This window comes from Megalops cyprinoides, chromosome 6 (genome assembly GCF_013368585.1).
Source record: "Megalops cyprinoides isolate fMegCyp1 chromosome 6, fMegCyp1.pri, whole genome shotgun sequence".
Lineage (NCBI taxonomy): Eukaryota > Metazoa > Chordata > Actinopteri > Elopiformes > Megalopidae > Megalops > Megalops cyprinoides.
In genome coordinates, this window is record NC_050588.1 from 37,248,198 (window position 1) to 37,275,580 (window position 27,383).

General features: G+C 43.7%; 1 protein-coding gene across 1 annotated transcript; it reads left to right on the plus strand.

Moving 5' to 3' along the window:
• The first annotated feature begins 7,288 nt into the window (after positions 1 to 7,288).
• LOC118779044 (helicase with zinc finger domain 2-like) lies at positions 7,289 to 27,065 on the plus strand. Its single transcript, XM_036530901.1, has 20 exons — positions 7,289 to 7,358; positions 10,103 to 11,332; positions 11,711 to 11,894; positions 12,385 to 12,492; positions 12,736 to 13,253; positions 14,300 to 14,938; positions 15,857 to 16,652; positions 16,892 to 16,967; positions 17,250 to 20,709; positions 21,140 to 21,225; positions 21,417 to 21,554; positions 22,062 to 22,217; positions 22,325 to 22,469; positions 22,969 to 23,100; positions 23,453 to 23,645; positions 24,864 to 24,998; positions 25,182 to 25,394; positions 25,903 to 26,059; positions 26,502 to 26,669; positions 26,778 to 27,065. Exons 2-20 carry the CDS (start codon positions 10,329 to 10,331, stop codon positions 26,888 to 26,890), a joined length of 8,421 nt encoding a protein of 2,806 aa, XP_036386794.1. The 5' UTR covers positions 7,289 to 7,358; positions 10,103 to 10,328; the 3' UTR covers positions 26,891 to 27,065.
• Positions 27,066 to 27,383: the final 318 nt, after the last annotated feature.

A 27,383-nucleotide genomic window follows, 5' to 3' on the forward strand; every position in this document is an offset into this window, starting at 1 on the left:
TGAATAATGAAGTAAAAGAAAACTCAGGGAGAAAGCACCTGCACTTTACGAAGAGAAACAGGTTAATTTATAAATTGTTCATATTTGGCTTTTTTCTGTGCACTCTCATTTTCGTCTTAAATTCACTACCTCTGTGAAAATGGCTGGACCAAAGACATTCTTTGGAAACAATATGTAAATTCCATGGATCAGTCTAAAGGGATAACTTATATTTCATATGTACTGTACTATTTTGGTCTGAAATTAAAATAGCTTTTTTTAATGTTTGTGAGGTTTCATTCATGTCCTGTTGCTGATGTTCATTTCATTCATGCCGTCTAGACTGATGTCATTTTGAAGCTCTACGTCACACTTCACACCTGCATTTTGGAATGCCATTCTTGTTAAGGTGACAGTGTTGTTATATTTGAATCAGCAAATATACACAATATACATTTGTAGACTGTTGAGGTAATTTGCCCCCCTTTTAATGTTTTTATACACTAATCACAGTTATTATCATATTAATCATGATTACTGTTACCACACTTATTGACATATTAACTGAAGTTATTGATATATCAGCCATTTACTCTATCTCTATTATGCATGTGGAGGTCTGGAAGTGTATCTCCTATTATAATATATTATTATACTAATATTATCCTATTATACTATACTATTATATTTCTGTGAGCTACAAAGAGAAGGGTCAGAAGTGTACAGGAGACTGTGGGAAGGTATGCAGCTGTGAGATATCTCGAGGCAGAACCGGGAGGGAGTCGAGAAGAGGACAATTCTATGTGTGCCGTAAGTTACAAAGTAAGGCCTGTTGTACAGGAGACGGTGGGAAGGTACGCAGAACCGAGAGGGAGTAGAGAAGAGAATTCTATATGTGTGCCATAAATTGCAAAGTAAGGCCTGTTGTTGGAGAGGATAATGGGAGTTAGACGCTGTTTGGACATTAGCCAGAAGATGGACCTTGAGTGAAAGATAAAAAAGAATTGGACTCTGTGAGGGGGGGGGGGGGGGGGGGTTGCTAACACTGGGGATCTTTGTTTGTTCAGTGCTATAAAAAAGACTGCTTAGTGTCATATCATTTTTGAGATACTCTGGTAGGAAAAACCCCTTCCAGTCTGGGCCGAATAGACTGGCGGCTCCCTCCACACTTGTGCTGTAACAATTCTGAATTAAACAATGTTATAAAATAATCACAGAAAATAATCTTCAGAGTCTGATGCAATCCAATTTATTGTATGTGTGCGCAAATCACAGCAAACTGGGCTGGTCCACGCGGAGCAGTAGCATCATCAGTCATAACCCCAAGCAGTGCGAAAAACCCCAAAACACATTTTTCTTTTAAGTCTTTACTTTAGCCCCTCCTGTAGTGTCACGGCTCCTTCTCCAGTTTTCTAGCGTGCTTTTTCAATACACCATTATTTTTACGTTTTCTGTACACCTTTATTTTATATTTCCAAGCAGCCTGAAGTTCCCTCGTTATTCTCCAAACCGCTTCTTCATATCTCTTTTTTTTTAGCCCTCAAAACAACCTGAATTTTCCCATTATTCTCCACGCCGCACCTGTTACAATTTTTTAAACTTAAGTGTCTGGCCAATTTACCAGGGTCATCCTTACTGATACCAAAACCCTTTGTTTTTTTCACCTGTTTAATTATAAAAAAAAAACAATTATTCTGCCTCGGCTGTACACCATTATCTCCAAGGCCGCACATATCTAGTATATAAAATTTTTAAAAATAATTAAAGAATATCAATCCTGCTTCAGCTGCCCTCCAATATTGCCAAGGCACACATACCCTATTATATGTATAAAATAACTGTTCCTAACTGTTCCTTTTTTTGTTCTCTTAATGTATGCCCACTTTCCTCTTTCCCATCTGACTCTCCTCGGTTCAATAGTAATGCTTAACCAGGGATCCAGCAGTAATCTGTCTCGCCCCTGTACAGCAAACCCTTCTTGTATTTGCAGGAACCCTGCCAACGGTAATGTCACTATTTCCTCTGGGTTATCACACAACCAGTTTAATATTAGGCCTCTTGTCCTTTCTGTCCACAACCTTCGTAGGATTAATCTCCACTCATATATTGGGAAATCTGCCTGAACCTGCTCCAAATTACTCCATTCAGTAAGCTGCCAAAGTTTTAAATTTATAAGAGGAGTACCTTGATATTATTCTATCCCCCTTTGATCTCTGTAAGTGCTTTCTAGCCAAAAAATGTTCTAATGTTCTATTTCCCTGTGTTTCTTTATCCCCCATCTATGATTTACCATCCATCTAATTACAGCTGTCCACAGTACCAGGAACGACACGGTCCATAGGACTAGAAATATCTGCACTCCCTTATACGTTTGGTGCTTAATCACTATTTCCTCAAGACTCTCAGATTCTATGTTGGCTGGCTGTACCCTACTGGCTTGCATCCACAATTATCCTCCCAGAACCAACCTTTCTCATGCTCGGTATTGTATGTCCACTCAAACAAACTATATTCCCCCGTGGGCATCAAATAAACCTGACATCTCCTATTCCGTGCCTGACAGCGTGAACCACACCCCTTCTTCTGAGGGCCCTGGACACCTGTATGTTTCAAATATAGACTGGGGTATTCTATCTGTTTCAAATGAAAAATTCCTGGGATGCCCTGACTGTAACGAAACCAGTTCTTTTTCTACCACTCTCTCATGTGTTCTCCAAAGCACGTCATCTCCTAAACTAATTTTGATCACCTCTGTCACTTTCTCAATCCTACAACTTCTCCACCTTTGCTTTCTTTGCAATGTTCTTAACACAATTTCTACATCCAACTTAAACTCAATCCTTACTCTCGTTGCCACAATCCTTCCTACTTCAATACACTCTTCTGAATGCATACTGGCGTGTTTCCCTAAAAACCCCAATCACACATTTGATTTAACACATAGGACTCTCGATGCCTTCCTTCCATACACCCTCATGCTAGCGTGTGCTCACTACAGCCCTACCTCTTTTAAAACATTTAGACTTAACCCTTTACATCTTCTGGACTTTGCTCATCATATAGGGGCCTGCATGGAGTGAAATGTAAGTACCTGTCTCTCACTACACAGTGCAGGCATGCTTTTCGCACCCACCACCTCCTTTCTCCTGATCACGTACACACAGTACCTAATGCCGTCCTATACCACTCAAACGGCGACTGAGGTATAAGATCTGATTCAAATGAAAATCTCTTGGGATAGCCCAGCTGCAGCTGAACCAGTTCCTTTTCTGCCTTTCTCCTGTGAGTTTGCCAAATTATGCTTCCCCCCACGCAAAATTTTATTACCTCTATCACTCTTCTACCCCTGTATCTGTCCCAGCTGCAGCATCGCCCAGTCTTTTTTAACACTACTTCTAAATCTAGGTTAAATTCAACTTTTATTCTAAAAGCCCAAATATTCCCTAACTCAATATATTCTTGTGCATGCACTTTAATTGGAATGTACCTAGTTTAACGACTCCAAATTATTGCAGGCGCCTTTTCTATGCCCGTAGCTTCAGAAGCCCAATTACTCAGCTGATTTAACACATAAGACCCGTCAGACTTATTCGCCATTCACACCCATTGACACCCACTCACACAAATTGCTGGCCCATACATGCGCAACCTCCCTTTATTTGGCTTCCGCGGCACTCTCGGGAGGCTCGTAGTGCACTACTGCTGGGTCAAATTATACTACTTATGACCCCCTTCGACGGTTTGAGCCAAGTTACATTTACGGCTACTCAGGTGCGTTTTACCGTACTCTTCCTATCAGCGTAGGCCACAGTTCTCAGGAACACCGCTCCAGGGTCAGTACATCAATGTCAAGCACCCATGCCAAGTTACATTCCCAACATGCCGCTTCGACAGCTGGCCCCAGACGCCCACACACCGCTGCACAGCCGCTTGACCGTGCAGACCTTCTCCCGTTACACTTCCATCACACAGAAATACAGGAAAAGCGGTATCCACAAGCGCTATGCCCCTCTTAGCCTGCCCGTAAAGGCCTCTCCCTGATTCACTTCCCAAACACAGGTAAGAGCGTGATCCACAGGCTGCCTTATTCTGCCCTGCTTATCTGCCCCCAGCTTCAATACTGCTGTAGCGAGTTTAACACAACCTGAGTCAGAGCACCAGCAAACGCAACACACACAAAAAACCAACACACAATCAACACTGTTAGCGTACACTCAGTCATGCCATTTCACATTCACATTCACTCATGCAGTAAATTACATCAGACTTTGTCTGTACTCCGTGTTCTTTTTAGGAGAGGCTACACTGCCTAGGCCTGGGCGAATACAAGCGGCTCTCAAATACAACTACTATTAGCAGACTTTGGAAAAAAGGCTCTGCTTACCTTTCCTTTTGGTGGCCACCGTTGAATTGAGAAGCAGCAGTTCTGTCCAAGCGTTTGGCTGCCCCGAGCCTATCCTGTTCGTGACGCCAATTAAATTTGGTGACCTCACCACTCCCCGCCTCTGCCGGTCAGGCCGGAGGATCCCTTCCATTTTAGTGCCTTCAGAATGCTGTATCAAATACAGAAAAAAAAACAAAACAATCTCCAGAAATTAATACAAACTATTCTTCAAAGTCTGATGCAATAGGTTTATTGTATATGGATCAGAAATCACGTACAGTAAACCGGGCTGGTCCATGTGGAGCAAAGCAGTCACACCCTCTCTTGAGACCCAGGTCTGAAAACACACTCCAAATTCCCCTTCTTTTATACCTTTTTCCAACAATTCCCATCGTTGAGCTCACCTGCCAGCTCCCACTCTCATGGTCCACCCTCTTTTTCTCTTTTTGGTTTTCTTGGGGCCTTTCCACAATTATTTATCTATTTCCTTCAGTTATTCTTGGTTTTGTGGTGGAAAATTTCTAAGTGTATACCCCATGTGTAAATTGTAAGCATTGCCACTTTCACCCCACCAGAGAAAAGCGGAGCTTGATGTGGTACAATTAAGCTTGTTACTTGGTGGAAATAAATTATTGCCAGCAAACGTCATAAGCATTGCTAATAGATGTTCATTTTGATTTTAACCACAGTTATTGATATATTAACTGAAGTTATTGACATATCAGCCATTTACTCTATTAATTAAACAACCTAACACTATAAGCCTTAAATAAATAATAATGTATCCTATTACACTTTGTATGCCTCTGAAGAATAGTGGTGATTATTTAGTGCTCATTATATCGGTAGACTGATTAGTTTGGTAGAATTAGTATGCACAGTGTATAATGTGACTGTGTAGTTTTTAGGCCGCTCACAGAGTTGTGACCTGTGGCCTACTTTCCAAGAGATGCTGCTATGTTGAACTAATCATGCACACAGGCACACTGAAGGTGTGTACGTGGCACAAGGCCGTCCCAACGGTGAGGCCTATGATTTCGAGCACTCATATAGCTGTAGAAAATCACTCATGTAGCTGTAGTTCAGTACTAGGTTAGTCACGACATGTTTAACCATTTGGGATGATCAGCACAACCAAGGTACCTCAGTTCCTAGAAGCTTCTTTTATAATAAAGGTTTTGTTCTTAGGTGATATAGGGGTTCTCTGCCCGGCTGAACTTTCTCCCACTCTGCCTCCCTTGTCAGTGTCTGTGACAAAGAGGAGTTGGGTCAGAGTGTACTCCTTATCAATCTAGAGATACCTTCAGAAGCAATGTTTTTCCAATTAGGCGCCAGACTCTAGGCGATGCAAGGACAGTTATAATTAACCACTCTGGACAGCTCAGGGATGGTATAAGATGTTCTTTGTTCTTTGTTCAGTACAGAAGCAACGCAACAACAACGTGGCACGGAGCAGAGTCGTGTACATATATCTAGGTGTGGGTGCGAGAATCACCTAGCCGCACTAGAGACAGACTGGGCGTGAGGACGAGTGTGTAAGGCGTAAGACTCTAAGTGAGACTTAGTGCGTGTAGTACCTGAAGCCGACCTTCATGTATGAAGTCTTGCTGTATTGAAGACCATCAATAAAACCTGTTTCTACCTCATCTTCGACCACGCTCCAGACTGAAGTTCTTTGTGTAACAGTTTATTAGTTAGCCTGCGAGAACATCAATTCACCAAGAGCCAACACCTGTGAGCAGAAACTAGAAAGAGGCATCAAGAAAGTACAGGAGACTGTGGGGAGGGTATGCAGCTGTGAGATACCTGTATGCCAAGTAAGGCCTGTTGTGGGGCTGTTAATGACAGTTGGACACTGTCGAGCACTGCTCAGAAGATGGACCCTGAGAGTTGGACTCTAAAAAAGTGGGTCGCAAACAGGGATTCTTTATGGAATACAGCCAAGGCACAGCAGGTCAAGAAGGGATAATTATTTTTTTATAGATTAGATATGCGCAGTCTTGGAGATAGTAGTGTACAGCCTAGGCGGGGTAATTATTTTTAATTAGACAGGAGTGATCTTGGAAACAATAGTGTACAGAACGTGTGTTATGAAACTGAAGGAGGGGGTCTGAGTCTAAGCTCCAGGAGGAGCTAAGGGAATAAGCATAAAAAGGGATATGCATTTGGGGATTTTGCTAACTGCTTGGGGGGGGGGGGGGGGGGGGGGGCTGCTTGGCGGACTACTTAGGGGGACTATTTGGCTGACTGCTTGGGGGACAGCTTTGGGATATGACTGATGCCATTACTGCTCCGCGGACCAGCCCGGTTTATTGTATGTGATTTTGAACCGCATACAATAAACCTATTATTATCGTCTCATTGAAGGTTGTGAGTTGACAAATAATGAATGATCTTCACACATATATGTCTTGGCGTTAAGAATTAAGGCTGCGAACGTTGACACGTTTACGCCTTGACAGCTTGATTTGGTATAACCTATCATACCGCTGTGCACCAGTGTGAAAACTGATAGCACTTACTTATGCTAATAACACGGCAAACTGCATTGAGTTGTTCGCTGATCAGAGCATGGGATGCCATCCAGTTTTCATATTTTCATATCATGGATGTACCATTCAGTAAAATGATAAGCGAATAGCTCGGTGCTGTCGCATCTGGTCTGGCTTGGAAACGAAACTCTGGCGAACAACCGCACTGTAGAAACGAAACCCAGCGAAACGAGGGAGGTGCAAGTGATGCGCTCATCGTTCAAAATAAATGCTAGAATGTCAAGTTTGTCTGGTTTATCGGTTACCGAAATCACCTTGGCGATGCAAAATAAGCAAATATTGCCATAGCTTATCAAAAGAGAGGGTGGGTAGAGAAGGTAGCAATCGAATGATACGGGTCGTGACTATCTGTAATGTTCTGTCACTTCCTGAATATGGATCCGAATATAAATCTGGGTTTCTCTTGTCGCCTCATCCACTTCTTACTCTTCGTCTCAATGGCGGTAAGTTCGCTGTTCCCATAATCTTTTAATTCTCATTGCTGTTTGTCGCTGTGCTACATTAAAAAGATTCGCATCCATAATAATAAATATAGAGTTATAGCTAACAGAATATGCGCTGCAAATTCAATAACTGTAATAACAAGTCAAATGTGAAATGGAAATGAAATAACGATCAAAGTGGCTGTCGGAGGCAAGCCGTTAGACGAACTTTGTTAAAGTGTCTGACAGTACGTAATTTTAATGTTGCTTAGCCCAAACAATGATTGAAACACCAGTGTCGAGCTTTATCTGCCTTTAAGCATATTCATATTAATAAAAAATTAAAGCGACATCATCACTTGGGATCCGAGTATCGTGCAGCACGTTCGCTCTGTAGATTAGATTCGGTTTATTGAATGGATTATTATTTATATTTTTACTTAAATTAAACTGTCTAACGCTGCTCATACATACTATCACCAGCACCGGCACTACCACTAAGTGTTAGTTTAGGTTCAAAGCCGATACCGCAATTAAACTAAAAAAATTTAAATTAAACGTCATTTTGTGTAGGGAAGTTTGGAAAGAAACTTTTAAAGTTACTTCTGATAACCGACTGAGGAAAACGAATTAAGATGGAAATCCGCCATCAACCTGTTTTTCATGCTAACTAGACACGTGATGCCGATACGATACTACCATGCTTGATGTAAGGACTGGAGTTTCTTAAGCTCAGGGTGAATTCTGATGTTGTGAAACGCTTCAGTCAGTGACCTTGCATGGAGAGGCAGACTCGTTTGCCAGTGCAATTTGATTGTGATTTGATCATTATATACATACATACTGGAGGTGAAAATCAAGTTTTTAATGTGTTTATTAGCCAAATACCAGGTATATGACAAGACACTGATATGATAGTAAAAACTACAAAATTTGTAATATTTCACAAAAATGCAAAATTTAAAATGGTAAAAATCGTTAAATATTCGGGTCTGTTATTTGTACTTCTCACATAACAGACCGACGCTTTCAAGTAGGCTATACAGTGCAACTGAAACTACATAACTGATAATAAACGCTAAATGTAGTAAAACCGATGTAATCCTGTATGGGTACTGGCCCTTTCAATGCCCATTAGTGCAACTGCTCCATATTGTAAGTGTAAATAAATTCCTTAGTGAACACTAACTCCAAAACCTGAAGGACCGGCTATGCCCTTGCAGCACCCTTGCTGTGGCATAGTATCTGTAAGGCAGGGATTGGTTGTCCTGGCAACTAAACCCTTTTTTCTTTGGAGAGTTCCATATGTAAATCCAGGTACCTACAAAGCCTTTAAGGACTGACAAAACATACCTATTTTTAAGGCCAAGGCACATTGAAATAGACCCCAAAAAAAGCATTGCACTGGCCAAAGCACCACACATACATTAAAAAAATAACAAATAAAAAAATGAAGGTGCAAATGTACCAATACAAAATTTAACCACTACAACAACCCAGCCAGAGTGCGGCATAGCTACATTGTTGAAAAAGACACTGCCTTGCTACCACACACCTGTATTTAAGAGGACTCTAACCAGGCAGGTAGGGCTCGTTAACGAATGGGTGGTTCCACTACACAATAACAAAATCACAGCTAAGCTGTTTTAAATGCAGTTGATTTAAGTAGATCCAGTGTTGTAGATCTGGATTGGCGATTAGACAAGTGGTCCTCCCTTACATAGTTACACAAAACATTTGATTTACAAATACAAACAAAAAAAATGTGATCAAAAAGTTTCCAGGTACAGGGGAAAATGCCTCCTTCACAAATAGAAAGAAACCCACAAACTGAGAATTATTACAACATTTTAATTTGCTCTTTTTTCTTTACTTTTATAAAACAATTCAGATTACTTTTGTAATGCAATCCTAATGAAGGCCCTGAAGCAAGCTTACAACCGAGGTTGTGTTTAGTTTTTATTTTGGTTTTCCAAGCTTTGACAATATGCATTTTTGTGGTTTCTCAGACACACATTTTTATGACTGCACATTAGACTGAATATAAAACAGATGCAATGTTCCAGGAAGTGGTAAGCTCAAAATCTTTTTCATACTGAAATCTTTCTTCCTCGTTTTTGTCCACTCCTGCATCAAGAGCTGTAGCTTGCCAATGCGGAAAATCAAAGGTTACGTTTTCCAACTCACTCTCGCATTTTGATGTGGGGAACTACCTTTTTTACAATTAAGTGTCATTTAATTAATTAAATATAATTAATGTAATGACTGATCAGTTTCAGCCATGGTGACAAATGCTTTTGAACAATTACGTTATTTATGACTGTCCAAAGGTCAACAGGTGTGTTAAAAACTTAAAATCATGTGACAAGGCTGCTCAGTCATGAGACTGTGACGTTTTGAGATTTGCAATTCCCTGTGATCACACATTTGGGAAAACGCAAGATTTCTGTACTGAAAAGTTTGTTGTTAACGTAGTGTATTCTTCAGAAGTTAAGCAAGATACTTGTTATTAAATAATATCAGCTGATGTCAGTGGTACGTACCTTATATTTTCTTCCCCTTTAAAAATGAGAAATGATGGTGTATGACAGCTGGATAAAAGTTATATCAGCAGGCATGCTGTGAAAACCTTGCAACACTGTATTATTATTATTATTATTATTATTGTTGTTGTTGAAAAGGACCTTTGTGTAAGGAGTGTTGGGTGTAAATGTTCATAATTGTGTGCTGGGAATGTTCCTCATTTATATTTCTCTTTCCTTTAGGTTCTACAAATTCAAAGAGGACACAGTGCATGCTTTTTTGTGCATGTGTGAATATCGAGCATGTTCAGTGCAACTGGAACTGAAACTGTAAAACCTAACAAACACATTACTTGCACTTTCTGCATGCTGCTCTTGCTGCATTAAAGCTTAGTCGATCTGGATAAGAACTTCTGCTAAATGAAATGAATGTAATGTCAGCCTGACGTGGTGATCTGGACATAAAGCAATGGCACCTACAGGATCAAACAGACACATTCTGAGTGATATTCTCCAGATGTGCGATTTGAAGCTTGCCTGCTTGCTCTGTACTAACAAGGAAAATGAAGTCACATACTCTCTGAAGACCCTTAGCCATCAGTGCAGAGGAGATCTGCTTTTGGCCAAAGGAAGAGACAATGGCAAACAGTGGAGGCACATATCCCGTCGCCCTGAATTCCCCAACCCCAGCAAGTACGAAGTGTGCTGGTTCTTTAAAGAGGGCTCCGGGTGCAAGAAGCACAGAAACCGATGCACCTTCGCCAGAAGCAAAGAGGAGGCTACAGTGTGGACCATACAAAAACACCACGGCGTGGATCACGGCACTCTGGTGAGGCTCGTGGCGGAGGCCGGGAGGCACGCCCCGAAACAGATCGGTGTCGCGCAGAAGATCTTGACGGAGTTCGGGGGGGACTTCCTGGAGCTCTGCGAGAGATGCTTCTACAGCAGCCCGCAGACGATCGCGGGTAAGACCTGGAGCAACACGTGCGCATCAGAGGCGGCCCACGAGTGGAAGCCGGCGTTGGTCCACCAGCTGGCGGAAGGGCAGGGCAAGAGGGTGTACAGCGAGATCCGGCGGCCGCCTCCGCTCCACAGCCTGCGGTACTGCGGCCATGTTGCCAAGGGTTTGCCCTGCTGGCACAGGCTCACCCGCTGCCAGCTGGCCCACAGCGAGGTGGAGATGGCGGTGTGGAAGGAGGAGCTTAACGGCGGGTTCAGCCGGAAGGAGCTGGTGCTGCTGTCACAGAAGAGGCGCCCCCTAGTTGCCCCGCAAGTCCCCGAGGCCGACACCCCCGCGGGCAAGGTGGAGATCTACTGTAAGGCCTGTCTGTTGACGTGCTCGTCGAAGGAAAGCTTTGTCAAGCACTGCGCCTCCCTGGAGCACGCGCGAATGATCTCTGAGGACAGCACCATAGAGTGGAAATACCGTCCCCCACCACACAATCGCAAGCAAGAATTCTCACTGTGTGAAAGGTATGCACTCGATCTCTGACCAGCTTAAAAGCTGATTTTATAGTTAGAAAATTTCAGCTGTACATTAAGTATACAAAAAACAGAAAACGCTTTTGACTCTTTGTATCTTAAAAGGGACTAGGACCTAAAATGTGTTTGATGCCATCATACTGTAATATAATAAATACAGTTATATATATATCTTTTTACTTTAACTTGCTTTATCCAGGTATGAGTACTGTTAAGTATGGACCAAAAGTTAAAAAAAAAAAAAAAATCTCCATCTATGGGCTACCCTAAGGAGGAGAGTTAATACAAACTAGTAGGGGAAGAATTTGGAGTTGCATTCAGGGCATGGAGCTCATGTGTGAACGTGTGTGCACTGCAACTTCCCTTTAGACCAGAGACCTGCGAATACGGTGAAAGGTGCACCAAAGCTCACTGTGTGGAGGAGCTGCAGGAGTGGCAGATGCAAACCAGAGAGGCCCAGGAGATCCAGCGCGGCGTCGAAGCACAAGGCCTGACATGCTACAGGGACCGCGTACTGCAGGAGTACAGGAGCAGCAGCAATGAAGTCCACATTGTGAGTCAGAGGCACTCCTGGCAACGTTCAAAATCATAATAGCGTTGACGTTTGACACGACCACGTTATTGTATTTTTTTTTTCCAACACTGCAAATGAACTTTAACTGTTTTGAATTCTTTGCGTGGAGTTTGGTTTTGGGGCAGAGCAGAGTGGCATAACAATACCACAGACACTGCCCACCAAGAATAACACCGACCACACATACCACAGTACCCTCCTAGATTCACATTAGGTTTCACAAATGTTACTTAAGAACGTATACTTTCCTTAGTATTTCTTAGGTGTAGAAAGGAAATTGGCAAACCACTTAGGCAGTAGAACAAAAACATATGAAGTTATTTCTTTCTTTTCTACAAAGACAGATGGCCGTGATGTTATATTTATGGTTTTTACTCTTTGCAATTATTGCAGCTATAACAGAAATTCCCATAATTTGCATGCGCCAAAGCCTAATTCTGTCTGTTTCTTTCCCACTTCTTTGTTGTAGATGTCGGAGCACATTGATGATGTCACTGTCACGCACGATATGGAGCTGAGTGTGGAATGTGAGCGGGCTGACTGTGAGCTGCGATGGATATTTCAGATTAACACAGAGGTGACAGAGAGCTTTGAATCTCTGCGTTTGCATTTCTGCCACGGACAGCCGTGCTCACAGCTGTCCTTCCTGTTTCTGCGCGTAGGGATTCACTGCGGCATTTGCATGAAGAATGTGGTCAAAAATGGCAAATATGTACAAAGCAATGACTGCGAAATGACTCTAGTCAAGTTAGGTTGGGTGTTAGGAAGGATGTTGCTTACCAGAAAATGCAATAAATTTTTTGTTGTTGTCTGTCTACAGAGACTACTTGCCCATGTTGCCTTACTGAAACAGGAGTCTGGAGCTACATTTACCCTAGGGGAAGTCAGTCTTGAAGATCCTTGCACGTACTCTACAGGAGAGAGGTTCTGCACCTCAGACATGTCCTATGATGTTCCTGTCTCCTTCAAGGCTGTCAGCCCAGGCCTGTATGAGCAGTGGCTGGTGTTTGACTTCGACATGAGGCCAGTGCTGCTGCAGAAGCTTAAGGTGAGAGTAGGCCAGCACAGCTCCATCCAGCCTGTGGAGGCAGCAGAGAGCCAGATGCCTACAGTGCAGAGTTTGGAGAGGTGGCACCAGGGAAACAGGCACATCATTCCCTGTCTGGACAAGAGCGAAGCCGAGGAAGAGCTACTGAAGGAGTACAAGCCTCCTCAGATAAACCTGCAGTACAGCCCAGGATCTGAGAGCAGCATCTCCATCACCAGCCAGAACTACAGGGAGAGAATGCACAGCTTCCTTTACACAGAGGAGCTGGCACAAGAGGAGGTGGTGTCCAGGTAATGGAAAAAAGTGACCATTTTGTAATGATAAATGAAGAATGAGGAATGGTTCAAGTTGAGGCTAGGGCAGCAGTGTAGCATAGTGGTAAGGAGCAGGGCTAAAATAATGACTAAGATATTTTAGCGGTTGTATTGGTTTTCTGAAAAGTGCTGTAATAAGGGAAAATTAAAACACAGGAAACAAGCGAGCTTGAAAAAGTGGATCTGTACATTTCTGTAGAGCATTTTAAGTTGGCTTGGCATGAATAGCAAGTGTGTACGTTTAACAATTGTCCATCTATGGCTCTTTCCCCTTTTGATCACTTTTAATTGCACCTTGTTTTTCTTCAGTGTTTGCGGTGGTAGCATGTGAGTACATCATATTAAATCAGTATACAGAGATTGGGTTACAGTAAGTCAGTTTGGTGAGAAAGGAAAGTGCACATGAAGAACACTAAGAATACAAAGTTAAAGGTACATGACATGCTCGCTTGATGGTAAAAAAATAAATAAATAAAATAAATGCAAAGGGAACCACAATCCTTGCTATACACTAAACTTAAATTATTTTCCTCCCTTTAAATTTGCTAAGACACACCCAGGTCCAACAGAGGCTGAGAGAGAGACAGTTCATTTAAATATGGGAGGCCACTCTGACACCAGCTCAGTACTTCCTCATTGGGGTCCTGGGAAAAACGAAGGTTTACATAGGGTTATTGAGGTCTTCTTAACAATGATTGGCTACATTTTGCTGCATTGTGATTTGTACCGTCCTGTTACTCTGTCTCTGGCCTTTATACATCCTGCCGCAAACCAGCCTCCTCCCATATTCAATATTTGGGAGTAGGATGAGTTTCAATTCATGAATTAAATTTAATTTCTTGAATTGACTGAAATGAAACAGAACTGACCGCAACTCTGCTTGTTAACCATATAGAGATCACAAACAAAGGCTCAGGGCAGTGAGCAGTTTAAAAGTGCGTTTTTAGATTCCCTTATGTGAAGGTCCTGATGGTGCGTGTTGCAGAGTTTTGATCACACACATTTTATCTACAATCTCCCAGACTCTGTGTGCAGGTGACTGTCGGCCTGACTAATAAACTCTGTGGGCTTGGGTGTGGGATGAAGATCGCTCTGCCTGGAGAGCTCTTTGCTGCAGTCCCTATGTCGTATGTGCTCACCCCTGACACGCCGGAGGGCTTCATCCTGAAGAGAGCCGTGCGGTCAGCCCTCGTAGCTCCATCCTCCACGGTAAACCGGTGCAATCGGGTGTACGAAGCTGTCATCCTCCCAGATGTCATCAGCGAGAACAGACTTTACCTGAAGCTCTCCAAACGATGCTGCTCTGAACTGCGCCTCCTGAACGGCACTTCCTGCGAGATGGAAGTCCAGTTTCAGCTGAACCGCCTGCAGTTCTGCGAGAGGCACAAGGCCGTCGACCTCCTTCCAGATGTAGGGATGGTTTTACCAGACCTGAGGCAGTGCTGTGTTCCGGAGCACCACGGACAATACCCCAGGCTCAACACTAAGCAGCATGCGGCCATGTCTTTCATCCTTGGGGATTCAGATGGCAGGAGGACTGTGGCACCCCTGCTAATTTACGGACCCTTTGGAACGGGGAAAACGTTCACCCTGGCCACAGCAGCAAAGGAGCTTGTGCGTCAGCCTGGAACCAGAGTCTTGATCTGCACCCATACGAACAGGTAATCGCTACTCGTAGTTTCACCCATCCAGGTTGGCAAGGTGTCTAGCCAGTGCTCGATTCGTACTGAAAGGTGTTCTGGAGGTCACGATATGATGTAAATGGGGGGGGGGGGTGTCTGTAAAAAGTAGCTGTTAGTGCATACAAGTGTACCACATGATACTGCATTTCTCCCACTTTACATTACATTATTGGTATATACTTATCCAGAGCGACTTATATCAGTTACAGGTTTTTATAATGTTATCCATTTATAGAGCTGGGTATTTACTGAGGCTATTGTGGGTTAGGTTCCGTGCCCAAGGGTACAGCAGCGGCACCCCTATGGGGAATTGAACCGGCACCCTTTTGGTTATGAGTCTTGTTCCTTAACCACTATGCTACACTGCCGGCCCAAAACCTCCGTGCCCAGTTTGAGGCTCGAACTCACAACCTTCAGGTTGTGAGACTGACATGCTATCTACTGCACTAACGAGGCTCACACTTCAGCTCTTCTGCATGATCGCAGAGGTTATGATGGTGAGAGGAGCCCAATGTGCATTTGAGGATTCTGACAGTTACAAAAAGGGGAAAAAGTGAAAAAAGATGTGTGATGTTACATTTAATTCATAGCTGTATTATTAACTATTCATTTCAGACATAACAGATAGCACAAATTTATTGTTTTGAAAAAATGTAGGGTTGGGTTAAATGAGAGTAAAGAGGTCAACACGGGGGGGCATTGGTTAAGAATAGTGCTTATTTAGTTTGTGTGTGGCAAGGCAACAAGTTTGTTGTTTTAACCTGACCTCATGTTTAAATAATGGCCTAGTTTTCTCACATGGGAGTAAAATTTTATTTTTGTATGTTGAAACACACACAAAAAATTAAAATATTAAAAGGGTATGCAACTAATACAGCTGATGTTGTTCTATTTTAGCTCTGCAGATTTATATGTGAAGGACCATTTCCATCACTATGTGAATGCAGGACACCTTGAAGCCAAACCTCTGAGAGTGAAGGCAGATAAAGGAGGAGTTTCTAAGATTGCCACCGATGATGTCACCCTGCAGTACTGCCACCTTGATGGCCAGTCGTTCGCATTTCCTAAAAGAGCCACCTTGGACTCTCATCGGGTCGTCATAACAACAACGGTCATGGCGAGGTACTTCCATGACCTGAAGCTGCCAGGCGGTTACTTTACCCACATTCTGATCGATGAGGCGTCTCAGATGCTGGAGTGTGAAGCTCTGATACCCCTCGGTCTGGCGGGAGCAGGAACGCGAGTGGTTTTAGCTGGAGATCACATGCAGATGGGGCCAAAGCTCTTCTCAGTGGACGAGGACCAACGCTCCAATCACACCCTGCTCAATCGCCTCTTCCACTACTACCAGGCCGAAGAAAAAAACCCTGTGGCTTTGAAAAGCAGAATCATCTTAAACGAAAATTACCGCTCCACTCAGGAAATAGTGGACTTTGTGTCCGCTCACTTCTACGTCGGCACACGGGATGCCATCAAGGCCAGTGGAAATGTGCCTCCACACCCCAAGTGCCATCCTCTGAGGTTCCACCATGTTCGCGGGGAGTGCCATTTAGACACGGCGACGATGTCCTGGTACAATCTGGACGAGATTGCACACGTTGTAAGCATAGTCCGAAGGCTATTTGACGAGTGGCCAGCCCAGTGGGGGAATAAAGAACAGAGGACTATTTGTGTTCTTTCTGAGGGAAGCCAGGTAAATGGCCATTATAAGCATTTTTTGTAAGCAGTTTTGTAAACATATGGCTAAATATTAACTATTGGTAAATTAAACCTACAATACAATCTTAAAAAGGAAGGCACTGCAGACTAAAAAAATTGCCTTTTTTCTGTTTTATTTGCCAGTGAATAATTTAACATTAACGTATAGATGAGATGTTTGGGATATTTGTGCAGAAAACCAGTATCTCCTGACTATTCCCCTTTCCTTTATAGGTTTTTATTATTAGGAAAGAACTACAGAAGATAAGTCTTGGCAGAGTAACCGTGGAAAATGTGAGCAATGTTCAAGGTATCAGTAAAAATCATTTTGTAGCTTACTAGGGAATATTCACATATTAACATGTGCATTATGGTATCACACATTTCTGGCTAACGGGTGTCTACCCCAATGCATTTATGCTTAGCACATTATGCATTACTACTACCCCACCTGACACACCAGATAGACATGTACCTGAGCCCGTGCAAATATTGGCTTTGAAATTGCATTGCATGTGGAAGATTACCTGGCTCAAACCCAATGTGTGCAATGTAATATTAAATATGTGTGTCGTTATGTCTTCTTAAACAGGCAAGCAGTTCCGGGTCGTAGTGATGACGACCGTTCACACGCGAGACAGCTTGTGCTCCTCTGACACGGCCTGCCTGGAATTCTTCAACGATGCGAGGGTGCTGAACACTGTTATGACCAGAGCGCAGTCCCAGGTCGTGGTCGTGGGGGACGCCGCGGCTCTGTGCTACTTCGGGAGGTGCTCGAAGATCTGGAAGAGCTACATCGAGCAGTGCATCAGGAAGAGCAGCGCTGAACCTCGGCACCTCACGGAGGACCACGTGGAACAGGAAGTGAGGGAAATCTCGATGTTTCAGAGGGCCGAAAGCAAGGACATTGACGATCTCGAAGGGGTCACGTCAGGGGAAGAGGCCAACACGGACGAGATACTGCAGCAGCTGATGGAAGATAACAACACTGCCAATTACCACGTATCCTACGCGGACAATTCAGAGAGTGGTGATGGAGAAAAAAGCTGTCAAGAAAGGAGAGCATATTACTCCAACACTGAGAAAGAGGCGCTGCTGGACTTGGTGAGAACGAAGCCAGACATGTACAAATATGGCGAACTGGTGAGGGAAAAGTTTAACACAGGTTATGTCATGCCATTTGACAACCCTGTCGCGCATGTCCAAATCAAAGGAAGAGAGAATATGGGCATGTCCTTTTCTGGTGATGAGGTAGTAGTGCAAATTACCACGAAGGAGAGAGGTCTTGCCTTCGGGAAGGTTTTGGGCATCACCAAGAGTGCTGAATCTTCTCAAGTATTTGTGTGCACTTTCGAAGATGACGACAACAGAAAACAGGAGGACGACAGTGACGTTGTCTCCAAGGTCATGGTGCCCCTAAACAAGAGTGCCACCAAAATTCGAATTCTGTGCAGCAAGAGGCATCGCAACAAGATCCCAATATGGAAGCTTGACAATGGAAACTGGAAGATCGAAAGGTACCAAATCCTGAACGAGAAATCAAAGCGGAACCACGTGTTTGTTGTGGAGGTGGTGCTCTGGAAAGAACACTGTCTGTTCCCGTTAGGGAAGGTCACAGACGTTATTCCCATGGGAACGTCTTTGGAGGAGGGGCTAAAGCTTCTGGATATGGAACTACGTCTCGAACAGTCTCCCCCTAGTCGTGTCTTGTCTGCGACCCAGATGCGTGCAGATGCGCAGTTGGGCGCAAGGAATCGATTGGATTTCCGGAATGTAATCACTTTCACTGTTGATCCTGAAACTGCCAGGGACTTAGACGATGCGATCAGTGTCAAGGAGTTGGACAGCCACTATGAACTTGGAGTGCACATTGCAGACGTGGCAAGTATTATACCTAAGGGTAGCCCCTTAGACGACCAAGCAAGAAAACGTGGAGTTACTTATTATCCGCCCAAAAATACGAAAGTAGAGCCAAAATACATGTTCCCGAGAGATCATGTCAATCAGTGGAGTCTTCTGCCAGGAAGTGATCGCAACGCAGTTTCTTTGATTGTGGAAGTGGAAAAGACAACAAACAGGATCGTCAATAGTAACTTTGTGCTGTCTCGCATAAAATCAGACAGAAAGCTGTCTTATGAAGAAGCTGAAGATATCATCGCAAAACACTGCGGCAACGGGGTCCGCTTTGACACACTGGAAGGTTGTCTGGCTGTTGCCTATCTTTTTTCTAGAGAGCACAGGAAAGCCAGGCTTCAGGGTGACTGGCACTACGCACAGCCTGACAACGGGAAGTCCCTAGGGAAAAGAAAATCCCATCAGATGATTGAAGAGCTGATGATAATGTTCAACAATTCTGTATCTGAGTTCCTGATCGAGAAAAATGAAACAGTTAATTTTACTCCTCTTAGGTGCCAGGCGAGGCCCAGTTCTGAACACCTGAGAGACCTAGAAGAGAGGTATAAGGACCTCATACCAATGTCAAATCACTTGACGTTCCACATCGGCAGTGTCAAACAGCCCTCGCGAATTAGAAGCTTCTGCGTGTTAACTCATCTGTGGAAGGAGCTCCAGTCCGCTGCTCGGCGCAGGGAAATCGACAAAATAGCCGACCTGATCAACACCGACGACATCCACCCACAGCTGCTCCCCGTCACGTCGGAATTCAGAAGATTGCTCGGCAAAGCGTACATCATCCGTGCTAACTCGGCCCCGGCCGCCAAGGTTGGCCACTACTCCCTGCAGCTTGATTCTTACACGAAGGCGTCATCGCCCATCCGCAGCTACTTGGACGTGATCCTTCAGAGGCTCCTCCATGCGATCCTGAACCGTACTCCGGTCCCATATTCCACGCCAGAGATTGACATGCTGTGTCAGCAGTTCGAGAATAACAACAAAAAGGCAGATGAGTACCAAAAGAAGGCCGAAACCCTCGTCCTTGCGGTAAACCTGAAAAAACAAAATGCTCAAAAGCTGGCGTTCGTGACTGATGTGCAGCCGGAGGGAGAGAGTTTCCGGTTGTCATTCCCCTTTGACAAAGACACTATGCCAGACTCCTTTCCTGTTCTGTACAGGGACTTGCTACTTGAGGACCAACCATTGTTTGACAAAGATGAAGGTCACATGAAGCTCACATGGAGAAGAAGGGTGTACTCAGTTGAAACCGCAGAAACCCATCTTGAGCTTAAAAGGTTGAAACGTTGCAACCCATGCACTGACATCCCACTGAAGGCCTGGCAAAACATTCTTGAAGCGGTGAAGGTGGAGAAATGGGACACAGCCATTTCCATCATACTAACTACACACACGGGACTGACAGGGCAAAAGAGCATGCCATGCCTAAAGGATACTCACGAAGACGGGGCAACCTCCTCTACTCAGCTCAGCAAAGTCGAGACCCAGCACTACATCGACCTCGCCCTGGAGTTAAAATGCGGAGACACGCTTCCGGTCCAAATGACGACCGAAATTAAGCAGGGGATCCTTACGCCAGCTGTGCAGCTGCTGAACGTCAACGCCAAGTTCGAGGTGTGTGTGAACCACGCTCACAGTCCCGTCGACTGCTTCTCCAAGTGCGCGGAGTACAAAACCAGGCCCTTGTACTCCAGCATTGAGGAGTACGCGAGGATCTGGAGGCCACTTTGCGAAATGGAGTCTGCCTCCACCGCCGTGGATGAAAGTGATAGCATCATCATAGAGGACCTGGAGCTGACGTGGAATCGTGGCTCCAGACTGGAAGGCAGCTTTATCCTGCCCAAAGCCATCGTTAAAGACTGGGCTATTGAGTGTAACCTTGCCAAGTGCTTCTTATGCATTCGGAAAAGGGACCTGAAGCAGACCTCCACTCTTGACCAATCTGAAGTGGATCCCAGCAGTTTCACTTGGGTGGCCCATGGAGTCACTACTGCTTTATCAGAAACGGGAAAGTTATCAAAGAAAGTCATAAAAGTGGACTTCTACATCAATCACTTGCCCATGGACACCACTCCAGATTTTGTGTTCAAGAACAGCACAAAGTTCACAGTTGAGATCATCCCAAAGCTTCTTCCTGATGTGTAAGTATTATGACTATTAGATTACAGAAGGAATATGCGTTATGTGTGCTATTGATTGTGGATGCAAACTTACCTTTGTTTACATGAACGGGAAGAGATGGTCATATTCGTGGGACATTATTCAGTGAAATGACTAAACCAAACACTGAATCAAGCTGAGAGTAAGTAAAGACAGGACAGGGGAAAAACAGGATCGTGTCGTGTCCTGTTCAATTCAGCTGAGTTTCTCAAATGTGTCACAGCCACAGTTGTTGACGTATGAATGAAAATGGAAACTTACTCCACAGTAAAACTAATTCTCAACGAAAGGAAAGCAAAGGAAATCACATACTTGCAGTAAAATGGAATACATGCCAAATCAAGGTAAATTTGAAAGCACTGTGTAGTCCTTGACAGAAGTTACAGTTGTTTGAAATTTCCTGCTTCCTAGGCGCAAAGAGAATGCTGTAAATAACCTCAGATCCGCAAACGAACTCGTTGAGAAAATTGTGCTTGGATGGAAGATTCCAAAAGGAGGTAAGCTTATACAATGCGCATTTAAAATGAAATTAAAAATAATGACCCATATCCTAAATCGTATCTCACGTTTTGTGAGGATTTTGTTGTTGTTGTTGTTAGAGTAGCTTTAATGGCAAAATAGCATTTGTCAGTTTGTTTCAGCCATTGAAATAGTTTGTTTTGTTCTTGTCCTCGTTTTAAATCGGCAGCTTCAGACACACCGGTCCCAAGGTGGAGACTGATGAGGAACGAGCCGCCTCCAGGACTCCCAATGCTGAACGAGAGTCAGTACGCTGCGATAGAAAAAGCCCTGAAGAACAACTTCACTCTCATCCAGGGGCCACCAGGTAACATACCCAGAGGCATGGGAAACCCTCGTGGACTGGTGCAGTTTTGGGTATTCACAGCTAGCCAGCAACACCCCTTATTCGCTGTCCATTACTACACCAATATTCGCTGTCCATTACTACACCAATATTCGCTGTCCATTACTACATCAATAACCTTTTTTATTAATAATATGCGTACTTGTGCAAATTAAATTCCACTTGTGTATTTGGACAAGCGTTAATTTCACACCATGGAGACCATGTTAGCTGTTCTTTTTTGACTCTTTTTTTTGTCTCTTATCTGCCTTTCCTTTTGTCTTTGGAGAGTATTAGTAATACTGTATGTGCACTGTTTCAGACTGTAAAACCGTTTCTGAGAAGGAAAAGGAGGTGTCAGTATTATTTATTTTCATGTTAATTCTAACAGTAATAATGGTAGTAAGAACAGTCAGCGATTGATTTTCATAGTGCTTTGCTTGATTGAAGTGTCTGATTGAGATGTGTAAACCTCTCTCTTCTTCCCAGGAACTGGAAAAACTGTGGTGGGGGCTTACATTGTGTACTGGTTTTTCGTGCTGAACTCGGAGATACCCAGGCAGTACGAGGACCCTAAGGACAAAGACAAGAAAGAGGTCATTCTCTACTGTGGCCCTTCCAACAAATCAGTTGACGTCATTGCTGGCAAGTAACTTCACATCCCGCTGTCGTCAATACCGTAAAATTTCCATCGTCGGATTTCGTAGGTCGGTCAGTGAACCCTCTTGTCTCAATTCTGTGCTTCCCCACAGAGTATCTAATGAAGTTCGGGGACAAGCTAAAACCGCTCCGAGTGTACAGCCGGCAGATGGAGATGCTGGAGTATCCCTATCCTGGAAGCATCCTTCAGCTGTCTCGAAAGTCGCTTCGTCAGGAGCGATCGAGGCCCGAGATCAAGTACATTGTATAGTAAATAATGACTGTGAAGAAGAGACACACTTAAGATAGCCGTTAAACTGGAAATTAGCAGAAAGCATAAAACTGCTTGTTCTTTTGACAAAACTATACACAAACGGATTATGAACCCTGTAATAGTGTCCTCTAATATGTCTATAAGAAAATTTAGCTCAAGTGCAGAAATTTGAATGCTGGTCACTTGAGGTACAGGTAGCTAGATCATTATTAAAATGGAGATTATGAAAATTGCCCATGAATGCACTGCAACCATCCCAAAATGTTGCAAAATGCTATTTTATTATTTAAAATCAAATAATTAACATAGTAACTGTCACGCCTCTTTGTAAGTTTAAGTTTAATGTGATGTGATATATGTGTGTGTGTGTCCATGTGTGTGTGTGGTAAACAGTAGCAAAATCATTAGATATCATTAGTCAACAATAGACAATGTCAGGTATGAGACAACAGTATCATTTTTTTAACAATGTTCCTGTTTCAGGTCTATCACTATGCATCATCGTATAAGGGAACCAGAGAATCCACACTCTCAAGAAATATTACACTATGATGAAAAGATCAGGTTGGCCAATGAATCAAAGGGGGAGGAGCTGACAGATGATGAGGTCGAAGCGTAAGTAATATACTTGGGTTAATAATAGTCAATTATTACATTCATTGGCAGCTCAAACTCGTTAAAATAGGTCTCTTTTCTTACTTTATGTAGCTTAGTAGCTAACCTTAAGTCCAGCCAGCTGTGGATCCATTGATTTGGTGATATTGCACTCAGACCCATGGCATACTATGAATATTGGCATGGCTAGGGGGTTAATATATGAACAAAGGAAAGAAATAGAAATTAACTTGATCAGTCATGTCAGATTTTTGTTTTCCTGTCAGCATTATTCCCCGGGGGAATATTGTTCGGTGATAATTTCGTATCGCGAGCATATCGTCTCAGGCCGCGTGTGTAATTCCTGCCACAGGTACAAAAAGCTGCTGAACCAGGCACGCCTGCACGAGCTGAAGAAGCATGATGTCATACTCTGCACCTGCACTGCCGCCTCCACGCCAAACCTGACCAAGACCGTCAGCGCACGGCAGATTCTCATCGACGAGTGCGCCATGGCAACAGAGCCCCAGGCTCTCATTCCATTGGTCAGTTTTAAACCTGAGAAGGTACGTTTGATCTGACGTCTGATCTGCTCTAGATAGTCGTGTCTGCTGAATGACAATAATGTTATCTTATGTTATTCGTGGGGTTTTGTGAGACACTTGCATTCGAGACGCACTCTGGTGTTTGGAGTTAGTAGGTTAGCGTGTTATGAGTCTAATACTCACTGCAGAAAGGCTGTAATGCAGTTCATTCATTTCATGTCTTCATTGACGCTGAGAACTTAAAACTGATGTTCATTCCAGCAGTGCTTCCACCGTCTGTGTGTCCGGCTCACACATGACTCTCCTCTCTCAGAAGTGTCTTAAGTTGTTCTGTTCAGTAAGTTCATTAAGTTGTTCTGCGGTGCCAAGCGGTTGGCTTGTGTGTTTTTACCTCTGCACTGAGTTTACAGTTAAATGTAATTTCTCAGTGAATTTGGTCCCCATCCCCCCCACCCGAGCCCCGAGCCCCGAGCCCCGAGCCCCGAGCCCCGAGCCCCTCTAACAATGACTGATTCTGTGTGATTCAAAACCCCATAAGGTCCCCGCTGAAGTCTGTATTAACGCATGGCAATTGCAGCATGTCTTCTGGTCTCCTGGTGTTCCTGGTCACTGACTCCCCCCCCCTCCGATACCCACCACCTTCACAAAGTTTAAAAACTTTATTTATGCTTGTATGTATGTATGTATGTGTTTATCTTGTTTGTTGTTTCTTTGGTGGAGAGGGGGGTCATGCTTGTGGAAGAAAAATGCGAGTGTGAATGTTGATGATACATGAAGAACATAACTGATACTGATGACACTTGCTGTATTTCTAGAAGCTATCTATAGCCTGTTACTGCTGTAGAGCTGAGGCTTATTGACCTCTGTTGTGTAACAAAAAAATTAATTGCTGATATTAGCAAGAAGCCTCCCATCTGGGAAGCCAGTTAACTACTTATGCTAACGTTGTTTCGGTCTCTGATTCTGGTTCGCATGTGTCCTTGTAGCCGGGCACAGTTTTGAGCAGTTCTGTATTATCAAAACAGGAAGATAAAGAGGGAAGTCACATTGGGTGTGTGGGTGTGTGGGTGTGTGTGTCACTAATCAAATAAGCTCCAGAAAGAAAACCCTATATAAGAGAATGTTTCTAACATTATAGTTAACTGCTATAGTCAGAAACCCTTTCTGATGGATTATTTTACATTTGTGGAAGTGACCAAGCTATTGAGATTTTCAAAACAATCTGTTTTTCTGTTCCAGATTGTGTTGCTGGGTGACCACAAGCAGCTCCGACCTATTGTCAAAAATACACTGGTTCGAAAGCTGGGCATGTCAGTGTCTCTGTTTGAGCGCTACATGGCTAGGGCTGTGTTGCTGGACACGCAGTACAGAATGGTAATTTGCACAGAGATGCCTGTGGGTTATTAGCCCGGGTGATATTTGTGTTGTTGGTGTAAGGCCTTTAGCGCAAATCTGTCATCCCCTCTTCAGTAAATGAGAGCTCATGCAGTGCACAATGATAAAAAAAAATAAATAAACAATAACCGCAAAGTTTTCAACTGCGTTCCTCTTTTACAGCACAAAGATATCTGCGAATTTCCTTCCATGGAGTCCTACCAGGGGAGACTGCAAACTGCAGTGGAACGGGAAAACAGTGTCCTTCTAGTGGATTCCCAAAAAACATCCCAGATTGTTTTTGGACACATAGACGGGGAAGAGGTCAGCCTTGTGGTGACGACGGAGAAGGGAAATGAAAACTCCAAAGCAAATAGGGAGGAGAGCAGAATTGTTGTAAGTCTTTCTGGGGCAAGTCAGTAGGTTTACATTGGTCTTACAGGTGTCATTTCTCCTAATGACAAACATTTCTAATGCCTACTCATGCATCTGGATGGGATTAGATACTGCTGGGCTTTCTGCCATGTAAACAATGATGTCTGTGACACCAGTTACTCTCCATTCTTCGGCTGAAATCTGATAGCAGAAGTTTTGTCGCTCTGAGTAATGTAGGATGATGAAAGATCACTCTAGCGGGGCATGATTTGGCGTGACATGAGGTGATGTTGCTCTTAGATAACTGATAAGGTCTGTGTGCACCTTAGTTTAAGGTATGTTGCTCTTGAGGATGATTGTTTCTTGAACTTTTCGCTGCTTTCAAGGTTGATGCTTATTTACTTACCTGTGTTTGTTTGTTCTTGTTATTGCTGTGACATCCAGTGTATTGTGCCATGGTATATGTATACTTTGCTTTACCTAATGGTTGTTGTGCTTGTAATTGTGTGTTTTTTTTTTTTCTCAACAGGTTGGCATTGCTGAGTCACTCGTAAACAACTCTAACATCCCTCAGGAGCAAATCGCAATTTTGTCACCCTACAATGCTCAGGTTTCTGAGATTAAAAATCTGCTGAAGAAGAATCGTATGCACAAAATCACAGTCAGCACCATCACAAAGAGTCAAGGTCCTTTTACATCATTCCTTCTCCTTTTCTTAGCATCCCTGCACCTGACAGCTGGCTGTACATTATTGTCAGACGCTCTTATCCAGAGCGGCTTACATAGGTTACGATTGTTAAATGTTATCCAATTATATGACTACATATTTACTGAGGCTGTTCTTGGTTCGATGCAAGGGTACAGCAGCAGTTCCCCAGTGGGGGACTGAACTGGCAACCTTGTGGTTACAAGCTCCGCTGCTTACCACTGTGCCCCCCCTATGTTAATGCCATGAGAACCCAGTGCTTTATGGATTACTGGCAGTTTGATTTAATGGGTTCTCAGCATGGTGTAGAGCCAGTGTGTCCTCTTGTATCCTGCTGCATGTGCTAACTGTGTTTGCGAGGGCAGTGAGGGGGTGGGTGTGACGAGGCTCTGCCGTAACCCGCAGCATGTCGTCTCCTCCAGGAAGTGAATGGCGCTACGTTATCCTGTCCACCGTGCGCTCCTGTCCTCGAGAGGAGATCGAGGCAGAGCCCAGCAGAGCCTGGCTCTCTAAACACGTGGGTTTTGTTGGCGACCCCAACCAGATCAACGTGGGGATCACCAGGGCTCAGCAGGGGCTGTGCATCATCGGTGAGAGAGACCGTCCTCCCGGAGCCCAAGTGAGCTCTTTGGATGTACATGCAGAGGCTTTCTTTGCCTAATGTGTGATGTCCAATTTCCTCTGTTTTCCCCTTCAAGGAAACCAAGTGTTGCTGAGGTGCAGTAAAGCTTGGGAAAGTCTACTGAGACACTATACATCGAAAGGGTACGTCACAAACGCCAGTGACATCACTGCACGGAAAGAGACCTGAGTCAGAGCTCACTACAACATGCGCAAGATAGACCACAAGTGTGGTTATGGCTGGAGCAGCTCTCTGCTCGGTCGAAATCGTTTCACCAGCAAATGCAAGGGTCCGGTGAGAGGAGACTTTCACTGTTCATACGCTGAATGATGTGCAAGCGCAACGTTGAGAATGTTTTGTAAAAATGCAGGGAAAATGTGAGTTCATTCATTTCTGATCTTTTTTATTATGTTGATATTTTATATGTAGGGTCATTGCTTTGTTTTAAAATGAATAAGCCATTGTTAATAGAATATGTTTTATGACACTGTGAAGTGCCTTTATATAGCACATATCGTGTGCCTTACTTCACCCATTCCACATTTAGCCTAAACAGCGCATTTGTGGTCTTGTCGTTGGAAGAATCTCATGTCAGAATCATTTAGGTAATAAAATATGAAATGTTTTATCTGTTAGATACACTGTGACTGAGGCATATTAACAAACAGAAACACTTATTCAT

Excerpts from the sequence above, each read along its gene's own strand:
- LOC118779044 (XM_036530901.1), top strand. The coding sequence starts at position 10,329 with ATGGCACCTACAGGATCAAACAGACACATTCTGAGTGATATTCTCCAG. Across the intron at positions 14,939-15,856 it reads ATCTGCACCCATACGAACAG|CTCTGCAGATTTATATGTGA; the intron begins GTAATCGCTACT and ends GTTCTATTTTAG. Across the intron at positions 16,653-16,891 it reads TTCTTTCTGAGGGAAGCCAG|GTTTTTATTATTAGGAAAGA; the intron begins GTAAATGGCCAT and ends TTTCCTTTATAG.